Raw genomic sequence first — 15,769 nt, 5'->3', positions numbered from 1 at the left:
CCGCTGCAACACTTGACAAACACACACACACACACGACGTTTGTAAGTTTGTGCCACTTCAGGACACAGCAAAAGTCATAGACTATTGACGCCTGCATACCAAAGAGTAAGTTAGTCAATTGAAAGCTATTCATAAAAAAAAACAACAAAAATAAATCAAATCAAGAGGTACGATTCTCAGTGAAGTGGGGAGCTGTGAGGATGATGCGGGCGGGTTGTGTGTTTTCTTCCGCTAAATTAGAACAATTCGGTCACATTGCAACCGCAAGAGGATATATGTACATACATATCAACAATTATTCCCATTACACCCGCTTATTCCACACAGCTGCGTGGTGTTGATACCCAGCAGGAAATGGATCTAACTGTAAGCTTACTTTAAGTTGATTACGAAGGAGCTAAAAGTCACTTATTATCTGTATATTTTCTTTGACGAAAGCTAACTATTATTCTGTGGCGATGGCCGCGAAATAGTCAAGGGTGGTTTACCTGTGCATTTGATGTGACTATCTTGTATCTAACTACTTCTGGACATAAAATATCAAAAGGAAAACAAAATATTTTTTTTTTTAATTTTTAAATTTTTATTTACTTTATTTATTTTATTACATTTCATGTTTGTTTCCATATTCTCCTATAGGTGGTCCCATATTCGAACTCCGTCAGACATAACTTCAATATGATAATATGAAATTTCGATCTTCCTTTTATTCGTCCTCAATTTGAAAAAGTATTTGCGAAGTGCAGGTTATTTAAATAGAAACGCGTTTAAAGAAAACAATCTCCTTCATTACTCCTGCATTACTTGTCAACTAGTTTCAAGTTAGATTTTTGTAGCTAACTACAAGTTACAAATATATTTTATGGAAATCTCGCAAAAAAGCTAACTACAAGTGGGTTATTTTTTATCAAATGATAATTTTTTTCTGCGGGTATATTATACACATACATACGTGTGTACGTGTGTACTTATACATACATATTTATTTATAAGTATGGACATTACGGTAGCTGTGGCTGAGTGGTTAGAGGTGCGTACTACTACTTCGCAGTACCTAAGTTCGATGCCTGGCCCGAGCAATATCTAAATTAGAAAAAGTTTTTTCTAACAGCGGGGAACAGGGGGGCCCTCTTCAGGCAATGTCAAACCTCCGAGTGTATTTCTGCCATGGAAAAGATTCTCATAAAATCAATAATTGGAGGAGAAGCTCGGCCAAACACATAGCATAAGTGTACATAAGCACCAAAATATTATTATGTTATGGATATTATTGCACTCTAATACATATGTATATAATCATAGGTAGCTGCATACACACACATGTCTGTATGTACATTAGGGTGCCGCACCAAAAAAAGAGTGAATTTTCCACCGGAATTATAAAATTTATTATATTTAAAAGCTTTCACCAATATACCTTGGAAAAGTATTAAGATTTAGACGAGCTGGACCGTTTTGAAAATACTTCCAATAATCTCATTATGTTGATTTCGTTGATAAAACTTTTAAACATTTTTGTGCAGACTTTTCCAGCTTAAACTCTTCTATCGACTGAGTTTTTTTGTAGAAAAAAAAATATTTTTATTTACAAAAAAAATCGATTTTTGGAGGAATTCTCAAATCGGTCCAGCTCGCGTCATTTTTAATATTTTTGCGAAATATTTTGTTGGAGGTTTTAAGATATAATATTATTATTTATAATTCCGATTGTTAAAGAGCACGGATTTTTTTTTTTTTATGGACAGTGATCCATCCTAATACGTATACACGTATAAATTTCACAGACGTCGTTAACGTTTTCATATGCACCCCTTTGCTATTTGTTCCTTGTACTTCTTGTTTGATACATTGATCCATATGTGGTGTAAGTTTTGTAAAGCAATATTGCCGACAAGTGGGTTTTACGTATGGGGCGGGTGAGATGTGGGTGTTTCGATTTCGCTATTAATCTCTACACCTGACTACGCAGTGAGTGTAGATTTCTGTGGTAAAATATCTTGGTTCGCAGTAGCTGCCAGCAATACGACTTGTACAGTGTTCTAAATTAAGTGAAATCTTTGATCGATGTTTGATTAATCTCCTTAACCAACTGGTACTTAGTACGTTAGAAGAGTTGAGAGGAGGTTATTACTCCTATTTTGAAGTCGATTAAAAATAAAATGACGAAATACAAATTTACATACATACATACATTCTCACCAGACAAACACCTTACCCCGCAGATATGTACCTCATGGTACTTACCGTGACCACCCCTGTGAGAGAGCAGTCCTAGTAGCGTTGGACCTGTCACAGAGATTTGAAACCGTTTGTCATTTCACGCTTTTAGAAGACATCGAGGTCTCCTCTCTCCCAAAGGGACTGAAATGGTGGTCACCTTTGCCTAAAAGTATCTTGATCTTTCTCACTTCTTGACTGCAAGAAGCCTAACCCTCTCCCCAACGAAATGCACGGCAACCCTTTTTATCACTAGGGCGAAAGAGATCAGACTATAGCAGGGTATTCGCGTCGAGACGAAGTACTGAATCCGACAGTGAACAACCCGAAGAATCCTTGGGGTTACCATAGCCTGCTCTCTTCCTGAGCGCACAGCACCGCCTACAAAGTATAGAGACGGAACAAAGTCCTCAGAGATAAAGAAATGTTTTTTTGCCGCATATAAAATAATTGGGCGTCTTTGTGGTCATAGAGGACGCAGTAGACGAAGCTTCAGACTTGCCTCAATTTAGCACTACGAACAGCATGCACGATGAAGCTTGAACATCGCTCTCATAGTGAGGGCCACTTGCTACCAGTAAGGGCGCATACTGTCATGTCTAGCAACCAGGCTCGTCAGAATGCAAATCTATAAATTGCTGAATAATGTTCAATCCTACACACGTAGTCAACCACGGGACCCGACACTGTTTACTCTGGCAATGAACGGCATTCACGGGGAAACCATTGCCGCTTTCACTAACTCCCGTCCCGTGAATGTCGCCATCGGAGTTAAATTCGCCCAGTTGAGGAGCAAGAGCTCATTACTCTGACACAATTACGGTACGCATAGCAGAGTAAACTCTTATTTTTCCAGACTAGACAACGGCGTAATCCCCCGGTACTAACACCCTTCTCCTATGGTCTGATTCAACCGAAAAAGCACATGTTTCTTTGGCCTACCGTTACTTAAGATTGACAGTGACAACTGAAGAAATATCCAATTCTATGCAGGATAAAGCGAGTATCTACAACAACAACAAAAACAAAATCTAATTTTCGCTTAAGATTATTAATTGTCCCACAGTGCATCTTATACCTAAGAATTGCTAAACACCAATACACACATCCTCAAACATACATCACATATGTATCTAAATATGTATGCTTTAATTAAAACCTTTTCCAGTCAAAGGGAGTGTAGGCGACATTGTAACTTTATCATCAAACTATACGAGTTAATTTAAATGCGAATTTAACGCTAAATTGGCAGCGCAACCAACAATAATCATAAAATGAAACTATTGAACAAAACTGATCAAATTGGTGTGTTCTAGTCATTAGTTAGTACAATACGCTTGCCGCACACTGGAAGATACCCATATAAGCTGCGGGAAAAAGTACTGGACGTGCTTCGATTTTACCGAAATATGCTACATGTAGTATTTTGCTTGGAAATAAGGAATTACGGAAAACAGCGCAAGGTACTTATGCTCTCAATTATTATCAATTGTCAATTTAGAATTTAAGTACAAAGGAAAAACGTTCAAAATCGTTTGTTGAGTAACCCTTGAACTTGTCGTTCAACTAGCAAATGTTGAGTCCGTGAAATGAATAATTTCGTTTAATGAATTTAGAAGTGCGATATACTTATCCTTAACTTCCTGTTTTCTTTGTTTACTACTAGCGCCATTTTTATTATAAATAAAACACACTACAACGACCCATCTTTCATTAGCCAAATTGTGCCAGCGATGCATCTGGATCGTGAGCAGAATTTACGGCCGATAAGCCGATATATGACCTTACAAGTTCGTTCGCTTTACAGTTACTCAAAAACATCTTAAAGATCTGGCAACCGAATTTCCTTTGTTGTGTCATCTAATTCAGGCCATAAAAAAGTTTGCAATCATGTCACAATAACGTCCGTCCATCGTTACCGGCACCATTTTCGAAAAAGTATGATCCGATGACTAAACCGGCCTAAAAACCACACCAAACATTAACTCGTTTTCGGTGCATAGTTCTTTCATGCAGTGGGTGCAGTTTTGCTTATTAACGTATCTATTTAGGTTAAAATATGCGTCATTGCCCATAATGATTTTTTTCTGAAAAACCGGCGCCAACGTTTGGAATACCTTTACGCGCTGTTCAACTGGGGATCGCTCCATGACTAAGTGAGCTAAGGCCTGTAATAACAATTGCTTAAAAAAAATATAAAAATAAATATTAACATATCCCAAATATTTGCTATCAAATATCTGAATCAACCAATACCACTTCGTATTCCTGATTCTTTCTTCGGAGTTCCGTTTCCTTTTTATCTAATTTAATTCCAAGGAATCTAAAATCGTTTACTCTACGCCGATTCGCGAAAGATGTTTGAATTTGAATAGTTTGTTTTTATCTATCAAGAGAACCATCATAGTTTTTACTGGATTGACATTGAGTCCGCTCTCCTTAGACCAGGTTCCTTTAATAGCTAAGAAGTTTTGTATAAGTTGGCCTAAGAGCAGAAGGTTTACCCGCTACAACAACCATGGGCTGTAAGCGCAGCAGCATATTATTCATAATCAGGTTCCACAAGAGTCAGAAGATAAAAGCGCCTTGGGGCGTACCTTTTGACGCTTCTCTCGCGACTACTGAATTCCGCCAGAGGTTATCGAATTCATACTTGTAGTAGTATTAAGTATTCAATATCAAAGAGGCTTCCTAAAGCAAGTTACTTGAAGATCACAGCTTTTTCGATGTTTGTCATAATGTGATGGAGCGTTGTACGAGTATCTATAGACCTGCTTTTCGAGTGGGCATGTTGGCAGTTGGAAAGTACCTACTCCTGGATTAAGCTTTAGCCTGAGTCATGAACGTGGAAGCACCTTCCTACTTTCGGTATGGTAACCATCTTCGCCATGATACACGCATTGGGAATATAGGCCAGGTTAAGTAGCGAACATTAAATTCCGGTTTTCTCTTACAGTTCAACATTAAAGATACCATCTAAACCCGAATATTTGCACAGTTTGATGGAATTAATGCCCCATTCTACCTTTGATTGACTAACGATGTTATCGAAAACCATTCAAAGACTGCAGTTGCACTTTCTCTCAAGTTAGGTGCTTTAGTGAAGTAATCCTAGTGCCTTTTTCATACGTAACGAATACATAGGCGAGGCAGTAACTCGGCGGAGTGCTCGTTCTACATATAAATACAGTTTGACGAGTAGTCGACCGAGTCACCGGCCGAGCAAACTGGCCGAGACAGTCGTTAGAAACCCATTATGTTTATTAATTGTCCAATTATTACTTCCCCGCTTCACTCTTCGCCCACCCACAGCAATTCATTAACTCGCTTGCTACATATGCATATGCAAACACCACTCGATCGCGTTTTATGTGCCACTCTGCTATTATCTTCTATTATGTGTGGTAAAACCTGGTTGACGATGTTTTTAAAACTTTGTCCCGCGATCCACTTCACTCAATCACTGCTCTTGGCCCAGTGTTACTTTATTGTCTCATCACTCCACGCGTCACGAGTGATCAAGGAATAAATTTGGATGAGTGTGATGGTGTGAGACAATGGGCCTTATGCATAAAAAGTGAGCTTAAACTCAGACCCAATTTTTGCACTGAGGGGTGAGCTCAAGCTCAAGAATTTGTACTGAAAATCGAGTCGGAGCTTAAGCTCACTTTTTATGCATGAGGCCCAATGTCTCATAAGTAGACCCGCAATAGTTGGCAACATAACTGTAAGAGTGCAACAATATATTTGGTGGTTATCAGGAAGTAATATCGAAACATTATTTTTTACGGTTCTGCAGGCTGTTGATGCATCTCACAAGGATTCCGTCTTTGATTTCAATGCTATATGTACTTCTGTTTAAAAAAATACTTTAGAACTTTTTTTCCTCAATTTTAGCCAGTGCATCTGCACGCTCGCTGCCTGTTATCCAAAGAGATCTGTCTGTTGGAGCTTCATCTATCCTGTCACTGCATTGTTGTACACCAAGTGAATTATCACCACAGCTGCAACAACCTAGATGGTTGGGTGCCTGCCAGTCAACAAAGATTTTTACACGAGAGTTCACAAGGGTTAGTTCAACTGCCAATTTAAGTAGCTGATTTAGTTAGTTTAGTAATGATTTCTGTTAGAAAAGTATTGCAGAGGGCCGGAAGCTCAAGACCTGGACTGAATTTCACAGCTCTATTAACTTTAGACCCTTCTGTGAAAAACTTTTCGAGTCGAGATTGAATAAAAAAGTTTAACCATTCTAAGTAATACTTTCAAGAACACGTTGCCAGTTAAGGTATTAGAAAGTATTACTTTCGAATGCCTTAACTGCCTTTCGCTTCTTTAACGCATTACCGGGTGGCAAAGTTGTCTACAAGACATTACCGCCAGTTACAAGCCCATGCTAAAGTAATGCCTTGTAGAAACGTAAGAGAAAGAACTTTTCTTTCGATTTCACAGTCATTTCTGAGATAAACGTGTTCTTTCTGTGGTATTAGTCCCGCATTAACTGTCATGTGCTTTACAAATAAGGCAACCGGATAAAGGTTTAGACACTCATTCCCTCGACAGCCGGTTCTACGTACCAGAATGACTCGGGTTTTACCCAAGAGCTGTAGTTTCGGCGATATAAAACTGTTTAGGTCGGCGAAATATCTCAAACGTTGTTCGTCTATGGAGCTACATCGGCTTCGCACTCTTCTGCTCAGGACTGGCATCGAGTTAAACCTTGTGCCGGGAACTTACACCTGCTGCGTGTGTCAGAGACGACAACATCCTAACTCTACCTCAGTCGAGTGGAGTCACTTCCGAGCCTGCCGAAGGACTCGTAGGCAATGGACCACGTCATGCGTGGCCCCCTGCTGCTCAAACAAACCTGCCTCCATGCAATGCACACTCAGCAAATGGCGAGCAGGCAACACCCATGCAAATATGTAAGTCTCCCTAGGCACACGATGATTTTAAAATATAACCGTAACCGACTACAGAGTAAGATCGAGGATATAAATGTCTTTATGGGCCGGTATGGAATAGCTGCGGTCCAAGAGACGAAGCTGCACTATAATTCAACATTGTTGGGTCTCTTGTTAGTTGTGCTTGAGGACAACGATCTAGGGGAACTAGCTGATCTGGGCGGGGTCGTAGTAGCCGCTACAACAACTACAGGTTTAGACACTTCTTTAGTGCTCGCGGGGTGCCACAAAGTACTTCAGTTATACACAGCCGTGCCAGTCTATGTTCACTTTCTTTTTTAGTGCCGTCCGTCGTTATTATTAGTCGAATTCTTACTGCTCAATACTGACCTGCTAGTATTGAACGTGTAAGCTGGGCGGACAAAGCCGCATACATATCTAACCTCTCATTCTGCAATATTTGTGATTTACATTTGATTGCTCTCTTCCGGTATTTCTTTATCTATTTATTTATGTACATAACAACAAGCAGTGATCCCTGCAGTTTGATGACATTCAGTTAATGTCCTGCCAATTACCTTTGATTCATACAAAGACACATACATACATACATATGTATGTGTACTTACTACTTATATCAGCATAATAGCAAAACAACGCCGGATCTTTGATCTTTCTTACGTAGTAACGGAGTGTATTTTGAAAAATTTCAGATATCTTGCTGTTTTTGAGTTCATCACCTTTTAATGACCAGCACCAAGCGTCCGCTCATTCACTAACTCATTCGCTGGCGCTGGGGTCAAGCGTATTTGACTTACCTATTATTATGATGCATTTACTCTACACATAACGAACGAACGAACGAACGCACGCACGTCTACTTTTGTGTGCATCGTCGCGCTTTCAACGCAGGATTGAGTTTCAGTTTCAGTTTCAATTTCATTTTCAGTTTAAAGAAAGCATTGTTCTATGCACTTTGATTTCGTGCGCTTTAACGTGGTCGTATTATTGTTACACGTACATACATACATAGCTCAGCCAGCATTCGAGGATGTATTTAGCTTGTAGCAACGGTAATGTGTGCTGCCACAGCCATGTGATGTGATGAACTCGATTGACGTTCAATGAATGCATCCATTGTTATGAAGTGACTGCCACAGGAGCTGCAGCAAATGTTGCATATGATGTTTACGAGTAGAAAGTTCAGTTCGTGAACTTTTGTATGTACATATGGAGGTATATACATTAGGGTGGTCCAAAAATGCATGTAAAAAAAAAGTAAAGTCGGAATTTGTATGCTCTCACCCCCTAGGATTGTTCTATATCGAAAAGAGTATACCTTTATTTAAAAACAAAAATATTTAGAGGTCGCTCCAAGCGCTCAAAGTTTTCCGTGTGTTTTATATGGGGAAAAAGAACTTTTCGTGGAAATGTTATGGAATTCTTGAAAATCAATATTCTTCGATCGAAAGACTCTGTTTCTCTGCAACAGATTCCGAATAATAAAACCTAATTTTTTTTAACAATTTTTTTTAGTAACTATATTTTGTAGGACCGCCAAAGCCCCTAGAAAATGCCAGAAAATGCAATGGGGGGTGTGGGGGAAATAATTGGACATTGTTATTAGAAGTCTCCTGAAGATAACCAGAGTTTTCCGATTGAAAAATATTGATTTTCAAGAATTCCATACCATTTCCACGAAAAGTGTTTTTTTTCCCATACAAAATACATAGAGAAGTTTGAGCGCTTTGAGCGACCTCTAAATATTTATCGATTTCAAAATAAAAAATAGGTCATTCCTAGGGGGTGACTTTACTTATTTTGGACCACCCTAATATACATACTTTCATATGTATGTGAACGGAGTATTTTGCTAGCGGTCAAAATAAAAATGTCCGGTTCAAAGGCTTATTCTTCCAATGAAAGATGTGTTGCTAAACTGTTCGCGAAATGAAAGACTTATTTATTTAGTGTGAGTGGTTGATTCACCTTTTAATTGTTGCTAAGCATTAATGACCGCAGGTCTAATGAACTGTTATTATCGAGGGTAAAAAAAGAGAATTGGCTGCGGATTTAATTTTTATGTTTAAAATATACAAACATACATACATATATGTTCAGCTCAAAAGTTGACAGCGAAGAAAGACGCCCGTAAACATATGGCGTTTTCTTTTCTACCAAAAAATGTTTCCTTCTCAGGTGAAAAGAAAACGCCATTATTTGCGCGGTCAACTATGTTTGCGGGTGTAACAGTATGTAATTCCCCAACGAGTATTTAGGGAATGATGCTGATGTGACCAAGTCCTTGACCAAGTATACATCTATGTTTACGCGTCGTTCTTTACACATACATATGTATGTACATATGAGTTTCCATAATTTTTGTTCTGAGTCAATGGATCTATGCTTCTGCTAGTTTTGCGTCGTAACCGCCCATCGCAGAGGAGATCTTCCGTCATGCTACGCGGCGCATTAGTTTTGCAGGGATCCCACCTTCAGACATCGCTGCGTATTGGCAACTTCTTATCGGAATTACTTCTTCTGTCACGGGTGGGACACAAAAAAAAAAGAACCCGCTTTTTGGAGCAGATATATTGTACGGAAAATCTGCGAATTTATTTCACTTTTCTGTGTATACTTGATGTCTTATAATAAAACAAAGAACCACAAATACAAACAAAGCAAAAACTGCAACAAAAATTATTGTTTTATTATAAAAAAAATCCGAAATTCCTCTGTCACGGGTGGGATTCTACGATTTTTAATTTTTTAATTTGAACTGTGCCATTCTTATTTCATGGAAACTTCCCTTTATGGGGGAAGCTGAGTCAAAATTCTGGAAATTCGATACAAATTAAAAAGAAGTAAACAAAGAATTGGGCAAGGAAGGCTTAAAGTTTCCAAAGATTCAAAACAAGGGCTCTCAGAAGATCTATTTTTTCTATAATTTGGAATATTGGTTCACTATTATGTTTCATGCACTATCCTAGTTGATCAGCATCCGTCTGTTATCGGATGTTTCGTCGTCGAGGATAAATTTTCTTATATTTAAACCGTAAGTGCTCTCTAAACAGGATATATAGGTAACACACAAAGCAAACAGTACTTACTCTACTTTGAATATCCCACTGATATATATCTTGAAACTGTTGGAAGAAAGTAGGCACATTCTTTTGTTTATATATTATTATTCAAAGACATACACACATATCTGAGTTCATATGTACATGAGTAAGTATGCACGTACATACATATTTTCAAGTATACGAGTTTATGTTTAGTCCTTGTTTTTCTTCTCCTATGCAGGGCTGTTGTTTACCTTATTATTTTTGCTATTTATGGCTTCCTACGATTTATAATAACAACTAAGTTATTTTTGTTTTTGCCAAGAAGGCTGGCCGCCCGCTTTATGACGCAAATATTGTCCGGTAATTAAAAATTCTAATGAGCATTTAAGAACCATTGCCGTTGTTCAGTAATTAATAACATAATGTGGGCAGAGCAACGGATAATGAATATAGTATAAGAAATAACAATAACATTTCTGAAAATGCGTTTCTTCTTATAAGGGATAAAATAAGTTTACGAATTTAATATTCGCCTTACTAAAGTGCTGGATATTTTAAATGTTGGAAAAAATTTGAAATATGCGAGAGCATTTCTCACATAAAATCGTTGGAATAACTAACTTTTCTGCTTGTTAAAACAAAAAATTTAATGTGGACGATCTGAAGAAATGCTATGTTGTAGTCATAGAAATGCACAAAGGTATAAAAAAGATTTGCTTAATTAAAAATTAACATTAGATACCAAATAGTAGTTCCAATTGTGCTGAAGTACTACCATCGTGCCAAAGTCCGAGATAATGCAGTCGACATGTCGTCGTCTGAAATCTAAAGATTCACTTGTAAGCAAAACTCAAATTTAAATTTTAATTTAAAATTTAAAAGAGCATTGAGAGTAGCTACTGTATTCAGAGCTGAGTATTTATTGTCAAATCACCAAGGCTAATTTCAGTCACCAGGTCTTGTCTAACTAACTGGTGCTGTTGTTGCACCTTAGACAGCCCGGCATGTTTCTTCAATCTGTCCGTGTCAAGATAGAAGTTTTGATAAGGTCTGGAAGACCGAATTTAGTTTTTATATTCCTTCCTATTGATATTCTTTGTGTTTATTCCGCTAAACTGGAAAAAATTTAAAAAAGTTTAGTGGGAAGCTAAGGAGGAACGAGTTGATACAAAGGTGTGTGAGATTTATAGGAGGTAAAAGTTACCTTTCGTTACGAGTTTATGTATTCACTGGGCGAACCTTGCGGTTCAAACTCTAGGAGACGTAGACTGCTTTGCAATGAACTGTCTTAGAAACAGGGGACGGTTAGACATGCTCAGCCAGTAGCTACCAGAAAAGTTCTATCACTGCATAAATTTCTGCACGGCCCGTTGTTTAGTTGTAAACAGTAGTTTACTAACGAACTGCAGAAATTACTCTGAGAACTGGAGTTTAGATTGAGTGATGGGCCAGGCTTGGGACCGTTGGCCATGGTTGGGGATGCCAGCGACATATTACTTGAATAAGTTCCCTTACAAACACACATACAACACGAACATCTTGAACACTTCGAAATATTCCGAAATATTCCACTATTCGAGCTTCAAGTTTTCCAACTTTGCATTCTTAACCCTTCGGCGTCATTTGGAGTTTCTCAAGTCATTCCTGGATTATTCCGCTGGCAAACATCATGCTACCGAAATTATATTTTACCAGCCTATCTACCTTCTACCAGCCCTTCAAGGTCGGAACTCCTGAAAGGGACTGCTGGGTAGTGATAATATGTATGTATGATTGACAAAGAGTATACCGAAGGATCGAAGTTGGACGACGGGAGTACGGAGCAGGCATACTTGGACCAAGATTCCAGAAAAGTCTACCAATGGGCACATACCCAACCATATACTAGGCTGAAGTTTCCGCAATCGAAATCTGTGTTCGCGAATGTGTTCGTAGAAGGACAAATGGGGCCCGAATCATATTATGTGGGCTGTGTCAGACAGCAGTTATACGGATGATAAACGGGCTCGCATTTTCATTTTTCAAATGCGCATAAGTAGCCAAACAAATGCACGAAAATTTTGGGAATTAACTCGGATCAGGGGAATTTTCGATGACAACACTGGTAGAAACGGCGAGCTGTTGTCTTTTGTACAAGTAAGCAATTAAAGCAAGCCAGTGTGGCCTTCACGGTAGCCGGTTGCATGCTACAAATCTGTACGTGCCAGGTTCGATCCTTGGTTGGAGCGATCTGCGACACATCTAAGGAAAACAGTGCATAGCTAGTCAGGAGCTGGGAAGATTCTCAAATTGCAGCCCACTGGCGGACGCCATAGGGAATGAGGAATTCCGAAAGAAACAGATATTTTCAGGTCGCAGCGCGATTATATCTGACATGTTAATAAGAAAAAAGATAGATTTATCATACTACCCTTGTACCTTGGAATTTTAACTGAAGTTTGCATAACAGAATAAAATTTTATAAATAAGTGAATGTAGGTACTTAAATATGTGCTCGAATGTGTGAACATACCCTGCAGGGAAAGCTACCAGATGTGAACCAGAGAATGCTACCCGTTTGGGCTTCAGCGCAACTAGTTCACGTTGTATGAAATTAAAATTTATGTACAATTTTTATTTTATTTTTAAACTGAAATAATTTACTCTAACTTTACTTTAATAACCTCAAAGCGCACTCGAACTTGAAATCTCAGACCAGAATCGGTAGTCCTCACTCGACGCCACAGCCGACATTTGTAATGAAAGCTATTAATCGCATTTTAGTTTTGTTGTGGCTATTCAAAGATAGATGTCGCTGATTGCATAAGTTAGTCGAAATTGCCGAAATGGAAGGCCGTCGCTTTAGCTAGTTAATGAACTAGTAGATATTTATACAAGCTGGTTTGGCAGTTCATTGCGGAGAACTGGTACAATTATATTCCATGACGAACTGGTATGACTTCCCCATTTAATACCACTTTTCGAACTAGAATCATAATGGTATAATTATGGTTCATAAAAAACTGGTATGACTTTTATCCTTAAATAATAGTTCATGAACTGGAATTTGTACATACTGGTTCAGCTTTTCACTGCAGGGTAAATGTTCACGCTTATCATTACTCTTACCGAGCGCTTAAGTCCAACCATATAGAAAATCTTGACAATCCACTCGCGCCATAACTGCAAATCAACATTCAAATTAACTTTAATTCAGCATTCCAACGTTCGAAGAAGATGTACATATGTTTATGTTTATCATATGCAGCCTGCACGCAGTCGTCGCTATCCTGGTCTTCTCCCTTTTAACAACTATACAAATACTGGGATGACAAGAATGTCTAGCACTTGTAAAACCATTCTAGAATGTGACAACAAGTGAAGCTTTATTCAATGCGGCGTAACCTTGTACGACTGTCCTTGGCATTGCTGGCTAGTTAATGCTTTTACTGCTATTGCTACATACATACATATGTACAGAACAGAAGAAGGATGGCTTATATAAAAGTGCGAACGCATTGCCGTTGGTTATAGCAGTGCACTTGTGGCAGCTTGAGTAAGAACTATTTTTGAAGAGACGGATAACACTATAACGATAACTAAGCTAACATGCAGAAATTGGTAAGACAAAATGTAATTAACTTAATACGAGTAAAGAAACAAAACTACTGCGACATGTGGCGTGTTGCAGTCAACTTGTTTTTTAATCGTTCTTATTCAACTCAGAAATTGTCTCTTTTCAGTTGATCTTCGCTTGCCTGTTGGGCACCGTTGCCTGGGCTGCTGAAATCTACTACACGCCCGCCAGCAGCGCCGCAGCAGCTTACTATGCACCACTGCCCATTGCAGTGCCCGCAGCACGCAGCGCCGCCATTCTACCTTTGGCCTATTCGCGCTATCAGGCTGCTGTGCCATTGCCGGCTGTGGAGACCTACAACAGCGTGCAGACACCGGACTCATTCCAGCAGCAATATCGCTCCGACTACAAACCGGTCACCTATGAGTTTATACACTAGCTTACTTAGTAGGCGCAGAAGGCACGAACATTTCAAAGGATTTCGAATAATTTTGTATGAAATAAAGTGAAATAAAAGTAAAAAATAAGCATTTTTTTTGTTTTCTTTTCATTCTTTTTTTCTTATTGCAGCGCTTTGTTTAATAGGCGTTTAAGGTAATTCCATTTTTTTTTTAGCTATATATTTTTTCTGCTGCTGCCCATTCAGTCCGTGACTCCTGCGGCTTGGTGGCTCAGTGCAAGCCATGGTTGAGTATGGCGCCACGCAGCAAGGGTGTTACAATTTGGTGTGTGGTCACCAATGGTTCCACGATATGCACTGCGGCAGGCAGCGCGGCAACGTGCTGCTCACGGTAGGTGGTTAGGATGGGCGCCGAGTGCAGGTAACCAGGACGCGCAAATGCCATGGCAAAGAAGCAAATCAAAATGAGCTGAAATGTCAAGTGTTAACAAATATTTATATGTGCTCAACATTTTAGTGTCTAGTCTCGGCCGCGAGTTACTTACAAACTTAATCATCTTCCGTATGTGTGAGCTGTTGTTAAAAATATGATTCAAACTGTAAAGTTGTCCACTGTTTGATTCTAAAACGGTTGTTCTTAGCGCTTATATACCGCAGCATTTCAAATGTTTGCATCAATGCTGTCTATGTATGTGTGCGCTGCACTTTTGTGTCTTCCTACTACTCTTCTAGTCTACTTTGAAATTCTAGAACTCTTTTGGTTAGTTTTTGAAGTTGAGCCGCTGTCAGTTTTTGGTCAAATGTTGCAACATCAAAGGGAGTATCATGTTTTGTGCCACTTATTCGGATGTGCGCCGTTAGTTTTTACATTTAGCTACATAAATATGCTTTTCAAGTTACAGTCATTAGCTTTTGCATGCAACGACGTCAGTGCGTATGCTTGTACTCCAACATATGGTTTTGCTTCCGAAGAATATGCGACGTTGACTTTGGTAAAGTTTAAGGGCAGCTATTGTTTTAACTCGGCACTCTTTAAATTCGCTGTGTGCTTATTTCCTAAAGAGTTTACAAAGTTCGTAGATAGTCTGCGCATAAATGTGTGGTACTTGGAATTTATTCGATTTAAAAACAGATCGAAACTCTTGATTTGAAAGTATATGAACAAGGTTTAAACCCTGATATGTTCATTATACATTTCAATGTAGGGCACATAGAGCGCTATACTATAATAATAGATTGGCGCTTACACATATGTTAGTGTTTGGCCGAGCTTCTCCTCCGATTTGTGGCGTGCGCCTTGATGTTGTCACACAAAGCGGAGGGACCTACAGTTTTACGCCGACTCCGAACGGCGATTGTATTTTTATGAGAAGCTGTTTTTCATGGCAGAAATACACTCGGAGGTTTGCCATTGCCTGCCGGGGGACGACCGCTGTTAAGAAAAAATATGTTTTCTATTTTTTTTTTGCGATGTTGCTTTGACCAGGGCTTGAACCCAGGCGCTGCGGAGTGGAAGCGCACACTGCTTACCACTACACCACAGCGGCCGCTATGCTATAGATCACTATAAAGAGATTGGACAAAGTATGTGAAACTCATTTGTGTTATAAACATAAACTTGCTTGC

General features: G+C 39.0%; 2 protein-coding genes across 3 annotated transcripts; one reads left to right on the top strand and one right to left on the bottom strand.

Annotated features, from left to right (window-relative positions):
* The first annotated feature begins 13,675 nt into the window (after nt 1-13,675).
* Nucleotides 13,676-14,273, top strand: LOC118747452. 2 transcript variants are annotated; one of them, XM_036481502.1, is made up of 2 exons: nt 13,676-13,787; nt 13,910-14,273. In XM_036481502.1, the coding sequence occupies exons 1-2, from the start codon at nt 13,776-13,778 to the stop codon at nt 14,180-14,182; spliced, it is 285 nt and encodes a 94-aa protein (XP_036337395.1). In that variant the 5' UTR covers nt 13,676-13,775; the 3' UTR covers nt 14,183-14,273. The 2 variants fall into 2 exon arrangements, with proteins under 2 accessions (XP_036337395.1, XP_036337394.1); XM_036481501.1 differs by having other exon boundaries at nt 13,689-13,799.
* A 41-nt stretch (nt 14,274-14,314) lies between these two features.
* LOC118747454 lies at nt 14,315-14,790 on the bottom strand. The gene is made up of 2 exons (XM_036481503.1): nt 14,689-14,790; nt 14,315-14,612 (listed from the first exon to the last, which is right to left on the bottom strand). The coding sequence occupies exons 1-2, from the start codon at nt 14,698-14,700 to the stop codon at nt 14,415-14,417; spliced, it is 210 nt and encodes a 69-aa protein (XP_036337396.1). The 5' UTR covers nt 14,701-14,790; the 3' UTR covers nt 14,315-14,414.
* Nucleotides 14,791-15,769: the final 979 nt, after the last annotated feature.

This window comes from Rhagoletis pomonella, unplaced genomic scaffold, assembly GCF_013731165.1.
Source record: "Rhagoletis pomonella isolate Grant_MI unplaced genomic scaffold, Rhpom_1.0 Rhpom_scaffold_00012, whole genome shotgun sequence".
In the NCBI taxonomy this organism is placed as follows: Eukaryota; Metazoa; Arthropoda; class Insecta; order Diptera; family Tephritidae; genus Rhagoletis; species Rhagoletis pomonella.
The sequence above is the reverse complement of the archived record's forward strand: the minus strand, read 5'-3'. Positions and strand labels throughout refer to the sequence as shown.